Below are 10,598 nucleotides of genomic sequence, written 5' to 3' on the forward strand. Positions count from 1 at the left end.
CAAGTGCCGAGAAGCAGTCAGAGGCGACGAGGTGAATGACGATCGAGACCGATGAGCACCCGAAGTAGAGGAGGCCGCATGGAATTGAAGTATCTGTAGTCGGGGCCGTCAGTGGCCATGGCGTCACAGGAGGCACCGTCGGCGCCGATGAGGCGGGAGTAGCTTGCGCAAACAATGACTGCATCCAAGCTTGCATCCAAGATGGATCCATAAACGATGATGGGAGGGCATGTCCATACGTAGGTGGCACGGCACAAATCAAAGGCGCCGAAGTAGTCAGAGGTGCCGGAGGTAGAGGCACAGGATACATCGGAGGCGCAGGATGTAGTGTTGCCGGAGTCATCAGAGGCGCCGGAGGCATCAGAGGCGCTGGAGTTGTCGACGTAGATGGTAGAGGTGACAGGAAACCTGTTACGGTCGATGCTGCAGGCGATGAGGTCGAAGCAAGCGATGGTAAGGGGGGTGTAGGAGACCGTGAACGGTTGTATGTCGTGCCATGGGAGGCAGACTCTACGTTGGATGGCATGATGGAGTGCCGGCGCACACGTTGAGTGAAGCGTTTCCGAGACACTCGTAGGTAGTCGGTGAAGAAAACTGCCGACAGGGGACTACAGTATCTGCACTGCTCTGTGAGGGTACACGGGGTTGTACAGTCCAGGCAGCAGGGGCGGGGGTCCCGTCCAGATTTTTTCCCGCGGCAGTTAGTGAAGCGAGACATTCTGGAATTGAAGCAAAAGCATAACGATGTGTAAACACACAACGTGAAACATAATGTAACTCAACATAACTTATTCTGTTACAAAGTTTATAAGAGCAAACAATTACGCTTCAAACACGCCAAATACAAAGATTAAATTTAATGTAAAAATCCAACCACAGAGCCAAATCAAAACACAAAACACGAAAATACGTGGACGCGTAGTGAATCGCAAAAGGGCGGGAAAAAAGGGCGGGAAAACCAAAATGGCGGGAAACAACAATACGCTCGGAAATACCGTAACGAGAGCCACAATACGAGCGAGAAACGTTACCATTAACGTAACGAAACAATAGAATGAAGTCAAAGGTAACAAACCAAATACAATAAACAACACAGCAGACTTTTGTCGTAGAAAACAACAGAAAGTCAGGATCAGATAAAGCTTGAATATTTCCACTAGGGATACAGTATACGTCCGTTCCGTGTGGCTGACAAAGCAGTTATGTGTTTTGACATGACGTCATGTCTTCCGGGTCACGTGCCGACTGTGTGGGAGGGGGCGCTGCTTCCTGGAAACAACTTTCTTCAGCAGCTGGATCTCACACAGTTCGTCTCTCTGTCAAAGACAGCAGTAAATGCAATACAGAGTAATGCAGGATAAGTTAAAAAATTTAAAGGTTATGAAAACCTTTTGAAATGTTGGTTTCAAATTAAATCAGGCATATTCGATTGGCTGGCAATCGGCCTTTCTTCTTCTTTAAATTTGCAATACTTATTATTCTGACACGACGAGAAAAGTAGGTATGGATAAAATAAGAGAGAGGGCTCATTTTTCGAATTTCGTGTCCCTGACCCAAGATTACTTTTTACCTACATGTCCAATAGCAGTCAGAATGGCTCAAATACACGATCATTAAATGTTTGATAAAGGTAACAAAACACTTTTGTAATCATAGGAAACGTCAGAGCCCGACGATAACGCCTATTCCGTGAGCATTTGTTTATTGGCCCAGCCAATGTACCACGAAATCCATGTCTCAAGGATGAACCATAAATCTTAATACAATCGAGGGAGGACTTTCTGCATGTACACAAAAAGTATTTAAGACAAGTGGATTAGTGTGGTATGAAGTTGGGGATCAAAACTTCTTACAGAATCAAACAGATTCACGCTTAAACTTGGACTTTTGTGAACCCCCTTCATCAACAGTTCCTCTCTCTAATACTATATTAATTTTGAATATATAGTTGTTTTCCTTCATTGTTTTAAGGATTATGGTTAATCTCTGAGATAGGGACCATCTTTGGTGGTACATTTGCTGAGCCCTGCAATATATTCACCTCATCAAAAGTATTGCATCACCAAATTGAAAGTGTAATTGCGAGTTTATATTCATGGTAGAGATTTTCAAATTGTTACCTGTGTGTTGTCACATCACCTGCTTGTAGAATGGTAAACACCTTAACTGCCCCACCTTGTGGGTGCGTTTATGCGAACCGTATGCACAGATAAGGGGTTAAAATAGAGAATTCATGTTTGGTGACGGAAAGTTCATGCTGTTACTATTATTCCTAACTGTTATTAATGTTGACTGAAAGTTCTACCAATTTAAACGTCTGTCTTTATTACGATTGTAACTGAAATGTCTAAGCATTTTATCCGAGACAATCAAAGATGGCAAATCATTGGCATGCAACGAAGTGGCATGACATGTCGGGATATTGTTGCTGTGTCAAACATTAATCATGCTGTAATCTGTAGACTGATCAGAAAACACACTTTGCCTTGACATGTGAGGGACATGCCGAGATCAGGACGTCCACGAAGACCAGTGACAGAGAGGACACGGTCCTTGCACTGTTCTCCATCATCACTGACATACCAACAACAGAGCATCCCTAAGCACCATCAGGAGTCGACTAAATGCAGCAGGATTAAGGGCCACAACACCAGTAAGACGTCCCCTGCTCTCACCCCATTATATGCTGGGCTCTGTAGCCTGGTGTCAGACTCGAGCACACTGGATCTTGAGGTCATGGAGGGGGATTCATTGGTCTTACGAGAGACGGTCTACGCTGGTGGTAGGACTTGTGTGGAGGCAAAGAGGAACATCTTATCATCAGCAAAACATCCAGGAAACAGAGGCCTCAGGTGGCGGATCAGGGATGGTATGGGGATGCTGCTTCTTTGACTGTAAATTTGATTTTGTGACAGTTCAGGGGGTTCTAAATGGAGAAAGGTACCAAGATACCATATTGAACGGTTTTATTATGCCTTATTTTGATAACCATGTACTTGCAACTCGTCCTATCTCTGTGGACAACGATGCCCTACATGGCATCAGGAATGGCAACACATACCTCAGTTGGGGATTAGGCTTCTGATTTTGAGCATGAGGAGGCGTCTTGTGGATGTGATCCGTGCATGAGGAGGCTACACCAGATATTGGCTTACACTATTGATCATCTAGTTGTGACATGGGTATAACATTACTGAGACACGTACGTTTTGATCTGACTATCTCATTCCTGACAGTTATCATATTTACCCAGTTACAGTCCTAGTAGTCCCTGGCGAATAATGTTGGTTTTTTTCTTTGCAAATGCTCATTTTTCCTTTTATTCATGACTTAACATCTTATGTGACGTTAAGTAACACTTTTGTTTGGCTTTCAAGCTTCTCTTTACACTTTTCTTTTCTGATTATCAACAAATTTTGGTGGTGAGATACATTTGATGAGATGTACATTTCTTGTTGTACGGAATGCTATGTAGTACAAAAGAGAACTGGACATGTCTTCAGCTCAAAGTTGTTAATATACCCACGGATTGATTTAACCAAATGTTTCAAGGCAATATCAAGTACTATACTCTCTGTTCGATACTTTGGCCTATTACTGTTTAAACCCCCATCCACCAGCGCAAGTTGTTAAATGTCTTTCAACGACACAGAGTAAAGTCTTGTTCTTACCAGTGGTTTCTAAAACAGGGACAACAAATCTTCAAATACACTTAAAAAACCCCTCTAAAACCAGTCTGTTTGAAATATTAAATGTTGTCACAAGTCAAAACATGCATATATTCAAACTCATTCATATGAACAACTGTTACAACAATTTCTACATTTGATTTCTGAATAGGTTGTTATTGTCATCAATTATGGAAATCCTTTGAGCAAAGAAGGCATTTGTAATACCTCGTCCAAATGGAGGTATGCAACATTGTATTAAATAACAAGTATATTAAAGATGATGAGTGGGTGTCCACAATTCCCGATACTTACGGATACAGGATTTCTTGCCTGTGGTGACGGCGTACGCTCGTTCCCCAGCCAGCTCCCTGTACACCCCTTCACACCGGGAACACACCTGGTCAGAGGGCGACGTACATTCCTCCAGGTCACAGTTGGAGATGGCCGAGCACACTGTCCATAGAAAACAGAGCATACAGACACTACCGAACTGGGAACTGCACGTAACCAAATGACCAGAAGGAATGTCAACGTAATTAAGATACCCATTTGTGATATATGTATCATGATTAATGAAAAATGTCAGCACCCTATTAATGATTTATTTGCATGAACCAGTCAGAGATGCCAATTTGCCAAGCCTCTCTTCAGGAAAATGAAACAAAATGTATTTCTACATCATCCCAATATCATGGTTATTTAAGTTGACTGTATGTGGATCTGTGAGCACTCGGTCACTGAGGAATAAGTGTGCATATTAGATAAGTTCACAGTTAACCACTTACTCCGGCATCTGTTTGGGCTGGCATAGAAGCCCATCTTGCAGTTTGTGCATATCTCGGGGAGGCTGCAGGTGCCCCCGCTACTGTATTGGGTTATGCCGTTGCTGTAGATGATGTGGGACGTAGTGTAGTTGATGTTGCAGGCGCCGGTGGGGTTAATAACGTTGTCGCAGATGGCTACGGATGTGTTGATGAAGTCAATAAAGTACATGTCTATCAATGACAGAGCCTTTTTCGGCTTACATGTTCATATCAATGCACTGATCATGATTAGTCCCTTAAATAAATTTGTGTTTAAAAGTATACAATTCTTTTGTAAAGGTAGTTTTACCGTGCGGACAGCCATGGTTATCGGTAGATCTGTATCCAGATTTGCACACATGCACCTTGTAGTACACTGTCCTGTTGGAGAGATAGATCCCATGTATGTACAACCAGTCTTTGAATGGCATTTAGAGGTGGCATACACGAGAGAGACTTTATGGATGTCAACTTCTTTATTATGAGGAACTCACGTTTCGGAGTTCATGCTTATTCCTTCACCTGGTGAATGAATGCTATGATGCGGAGAGCATATATATGTACATGTGAAAAACACACAAATAAATAGATAATAATGGTAGAAACGTAACAAGTCAACAGTAACTTAATATAAATACCATTTTAATCCTCACGGTACATCTGACTTTATTGCCTGTCTGTTATTTGATTGTACATCTGGCTTCAGCCAGTTATCTGTGTGCTTCTTGCTATCCATTATCTGTTGTTGTTAATGTTAATCTGATAGTTAGTGATTACCTGTATGGTAGTAAGCGTTTGCCTGCATGACAGTTAGTAATTTCCTGTATTGTAGTTAGTGTTGGCCTGTATGACAGTGTTGGTATCTATGGTAGATTGTGATTAACTGCGTGATAATTAGTGATTACCTGTATGACAGTAAGGGATTATTCATATGAGAGTTAGTGATTTACAGTAAGTGAACATCTGTATGGCAGTTAGTGATTTACCTGCATAACGGGTTGTGATTATCTGTATGACAGTTAGTAATTACCTGTATGACAGTAAGGGATTATTCATATGAGAGTTAGTGATTTACCTGTATGGCCGTTGGTAATTACTTTTATGACGGTTAGTGATTACCTGTATGACAGTTGATCGATACCTGTAAAACAGTTGCTGACTACCTGTATGGCAGTTGTCAATACATATATGACAATATATGTTAAGCAGTGAATACACGTATTACATCTGATCAATACCTGTATGGCTGCTGGCTATTACCTGTATTTGTTGCACCCATAAAACCAAAAGAACTCGCACCATGTATAAGATGCCTTCCGGCGTGACTGGACGTTCGTGATGACATTTATCCTGCAACAAAGATAAAAGTGACTGTGACTTCTAACATACTTGCACAACATGAAAGGTGTCTGTTGGTATATGAGTTAACACATAATTAGGTAAGATTTCCAAGTTCATTTAACAGGTCACGGCAATGCTGTCATAAGCAGTTTTTCTCGTGCAAAAAAACATAACCCATTTCCTATTGATTCTGGCACTGCAGGGTTTCCATAGTCCATGCAAATTGCTCAGATACTTCAAGTTCGTTTACGAATATCCTCGCCCATCCAAGTGAACAAAACGAATAAAAGTGACAAAATCCTTTCTACACCTATAAGAAAACTCTGCCAAAAGCACATCATGAGTATGTGTTTATGAATCATTATAAAATATTGATGAATCCAGGTGTTTGCAGAATGGTTCGCGTATCCTGCTCCACCAGTGTCACCCGTCACAAACACATACAAAGCCAGTCAGTTGTCCACAGGCAACTTACTATTTCTAAATGTCAGTGATACAAGGTAATTGTGGTAACTGCCAAGAAAAGTCAATGTTTTACCTGAAAAAAACATATGGTACAAGTGACAAAAGTGAATTGCACTGAACATAAGTTTTGTCATTGATTTGGAAATGTCCTCCACATCCACAGGCCTTGGATGCTGTAACAACTTTTGAGTAAGAGTCGTAGGATGCCCTTTGAAATCTTCGAAGAATGAGCATGCTCGATTGTACCTCAAAACTTAGGAAATGAATACACAAACAGCAGGAATGTCTGAAATATTGCTCGACATGAATGGAAAATTGACTATTAGAAAGAATCGTTTTACACAGACCTAATCATGACATCGATGATCGCAACTATTGACTCAATCCTTGGGAGGATGTGTAGAAGCAACCACAGGTATACCATGAAAAGGGTTCTATTTCAAGTGTGCTCACTATATAAAAGGGGGTGACAAAAGTAAGTCTGTAACACACTCAGTGTAGCAAAGAAGTATGAATTATGGACCACAATAGTTCACTTTATGAAAACTAACCAGTTTCCATCCATTGTGATGGTGCTGGGCGCTCCATTGAAACACCGGGCTACAGCTGATCGGGATTCACCTGCCTGCAAGCGGCATTTGACCTTGTTTCTTTGCACTTCTGTTAATCTTGGCATGTTGTTGAACTGTTACTGTTCGATTGACGCAGATGCCAGGCAATCGAAAACCCTGTACCTTAACACCGTTCATAGTGCTGCTGCACGTGCAATACGTGCTGCTTCAAGACCAAATGATCACAAAAGGCAGGACAGGTTGGCAACTGTTGGGACATGTCGGCAACAGTTGGGACAGGTCGGCAACAGTAAAGACAGGTCGGCAACAGTAGGGACATGTCGGCAACAGAAGAGAGATGTCGGCAACAGTAGGTAAAGGCCGGTTTCAGTATGGAGAGGTAGGCAGCAGTAGGGACATGTTGGCAACAGTAGGGTCAGGTAGGCAAAGTGTAGGGACATGTCGACAATAGTAGTTACATGTTGGGAACAGTTGGGACATGTCGGCAACAGTAAGGGCAGGTCGGCAACACTTCTGACAGGTCGGCAACAGTTGGGACATGTCGACAACAGTAACGACAGGTCAAAAACACTAGAGGCATGTTGGTAAGAGTAGGGAGATGTCGGCAAAAGTAGGTAAGGGTCGGCATCGTTATTGAAGGACCGGCAACAGTTTGGACATGTCGGCAACAGTTGGGATATGTCGACAGCAGTAAGGACAGGTCGGCAACAGTCGGGACATGTCGCCCAAAGTAGGGACATGTCGGGAACAGTTGGGTCAGGTTGGCAACAGTAAGAACAAGTCGACAACAGTAAAAACAGGTCGGCAAGAGTAGGGAGATGTCGGCAAAAGTAGGTAAGGGTCGGCATCATTATTGAAAGGTCGGCAACAGTTTGGACATGTCGGCAACAGTAGGGACATGTCGTCAAGAGTAGATAAAGGTCGGCATCAGAATGGAGAGGTCGGCAAAAGAAGGTAAACGTCGGCATCAGTATGGAGAGGTCGGCAAAGGTTGGGACATGTCTGCAACAGTAGGGCTATGTCGGCAATAGTAGGTACATGTCGGCAACAGTTGGGACATGTGGACAACCGTAAGGACAGGTTGGCATCAGTAAGGACATGTCGGCAACAGTAAGGACAGGTCGTGAACAGTAAGATGTCGGCAGCAGTTGGGGCATGTTGGCATGAGTAGGGACATTTCAGCAACAGTAGGTAAGGTTGGCATTAGTATGGAGAGGTTGGCAACAGTTGGGACATGACAGCAACAGTAGGGACATGTCGGCATCAGTAAGGACATTTCAGCAACAGTAGGTAAGGTTGGCATTAGTATGGAGAGGTTGCCAACAGTAGGGACATGTCGACAACAGTTGGGAAATAACAGCATCAGTAAGGACAGCTCGGCAACAGTAGGAACATGTGGGGAACAAGACTGGTTGGCATCAGTAAGGACAGGCCCGCAACAGTAGGGACAGTTCGGCAACAGTTGGGACATGTCGGCAACAGTAAGGATAGGTCGGTAACAGTTGGGACATGTCGGCAAAAAGTAAGTAGAGGTCGGCATCAGTAAGTACAGCTCGGCAACAGTAGGCACATGTCGATTAGATTAGGGACACTTCGGCACAAGTTTGGACATATCGGTAACAGTATGGACATGTCGGCAACAGTAGGGACATGTCGGCAACAGCTGGGACACATGGGCAACAGTTGGGAAATGTCGGCAACAGTAGGGCTATATCAACATCAGTAGGAAGAGGACGGCAACAGTAGGTAAAGGTTGCCATTATTATGGAGAGGTCTGAAACAGTAGTGACATGTCAGCAACAGTTGGGACATTTTGGCAACAGTGAGGACATGTCGGCATTAGTTGGGACATGTCCGTAACAGTAGGGACATGTTGGCAACAGTAGGGACAAGTCAGCAACAGTACGGACATGTTGGCAACAGTTGGGACAAGTCAGCAACAGTACGGACATGTTGGCAACAGTTGGTACATTTTGGCAACAGTAGGGACATGTCGGCAACAGTAGGGACATGTCCGTAACAGTAGGGACATGTTGGCAACAGTAGGGACAAGTCAGCAACAGTACGGACATGTTGGCAACAGTTGGGACAAGTCAGCAACAGTAGGGAGATGTCCGTAACAGTGAGGACATGTCGTCAACAGTAGGGACATGTCCGTAGCAGTAGGGACATGTCGGCAACAGTAGGGACATGTCCGTAACAGTAGGGACATGTTGGCAACAGTAGGGACAAGTCAGCAACGGTACGGACATGTTGGCAACAGTTGGAACAAGTCAGCAACAGTAGGGAGATGTCCGTAACAGTGAGGACATGTCGGCAACAGTAGGGACATGTCGGCAACAGTTGGGACATGTCCGTAACAGTAGGGACATGTCCGTAGCAGTAGGGACATGTCCGTAGCAGTAGGGAGATGTCCGTAACAGTAGGGACATGTGGGAAACAGCAGTTACATGTGGGCAACAGTAGGGACATGTCGGCAACAGCTGGGACATGTCGGCAACAGCAGGGACATGTCTGTAGCAATAGGGACATGTGAGCAACAGCAGTGACATGTCGGCAACAGTAGGGACATGTCGGCAACATTAGGGACATGTCCGTAGCAGTGAGGACATGTCGGCAACAGTTGGGACATGTCCGTAACAGTAGGGACATGTCCGTAGCAGTAGGGAGATGTCCGTAACAGTAGGGACATGTGGGAAACAGCAGTGACATGTGGGCAACAGTAGGGACATGTCGGCAACAGCTGGGACATGTCGGCAACAGCAGGGACATGTCTGTAGCAATAGGGACATGTGAGCAACAGCAGTGACATGTCGGCAACAGTAGGGACATGTCGGCAACATTAGGGACATGTCGGCAACAGTAGGGATATGTCGGCAACAGTTGGGACATGTCGGCAACAGTAGGGACATGTCGGCAACATTAGGGACATGTCGGCAACAGTAGGGATATGTCGTCAACAGTTGGTGTGACATTGAAAATGAACCCGCGAAAACTGACCCTCACCATACTTGAGCTTAATATGATTATAGTGAAAGTCATACATGACAATCTTTGACAGGTCCAAAATAGAAAAGCCTGCATAGACAGGTTGATTCAGATACAAGCTAGTCTTTTTCAGGTGAACAGCTGCTAAATCTTCATTCACAGCAATGTTGACACAGTACATAGTTTTATTGCAACTGGGGAAGGTAACGTTTACTGTACTGAGGGTCTATGGACTTTATGTGATTTAAACATTATGTTGCTTGTTGTACAGTTGTATCACCTTTGAATGACTTATATGTGAATAAATACACACATTAAACGTCGATGCTCTGTTATTTTTGTTGTTGTTGAACACTTGCTGAGGGAATTTCTTACTGCAATGATAATCCTACAGCTATTCTGTATCAGTTTCACCACAAGGATTGATGTAATTACCAATGAAAAACAGACAGAAATGTAAAACTGTTAACACACGGTTTATTTTATCAAAACACAAAAATCAAACATTAAGACAATAACAGTAAAAATGTACATGGAGTGATTATTCAGTGTCTGTGTCATCATCATCATCAACATCTGACTGTTCACGCTCTAGATCTTCAGCCTCAGAAAGATCTACATGAGACAGAATGTCTTTGACAACAGGTTTCATCCACTTGTTGATTTTAGCAGACAATCCTTTGGAATCAACATCGGGATCCATAGCTCTCACTTTCTCCAGGATAGGCTTGAAGAGGGGTCCATATCCAAAGTAACTC

At 43.6% G+C, this 10,598-nt stretch overlaps 1 protein-coding gene across 1 annotated transcript in view; it reads right to left on the bottom strand.

Annotated features, from left to right (window-relative positions):
- The window catches only part of LOC139445660 (uncharacterized), a 108,542-nt gene extending 103,975 nt beyond the window's left edge, over window positions 1–4,567 (bottom strand). The window contains 2 exon segments of the mRNA XM_071226852.1: window positions 3,984–4,124; window positions 4,457–4,567. Coding sequence (XP_071082953.1) covers window positions 3,984–4,124; window positions 4,457–4,490 — 175 coding nt within the window. The 5' untranslated portion in view covers window positions 4,491–4,567.
- Window positions 4,568–10,598: the final 6,031 nt, after the last annotated feature.

The sequence above is a fragment of the Haliotis cracherodii genome, unplaced genomic scaffold, assembly GCF_022045235.1.
Source record: "Haliotis cracherodii isolate W230 unplaced genomic scaffold, xgHalCrac1.p SCAF_6, whole genome shotgun sequence".
Lineage (NCBI taxonomy): Eukaryota > Metazoa > Mollusca > Gastropoda > Lepetellida > Haliotidae > Haliotis > Haliotis cracherodii.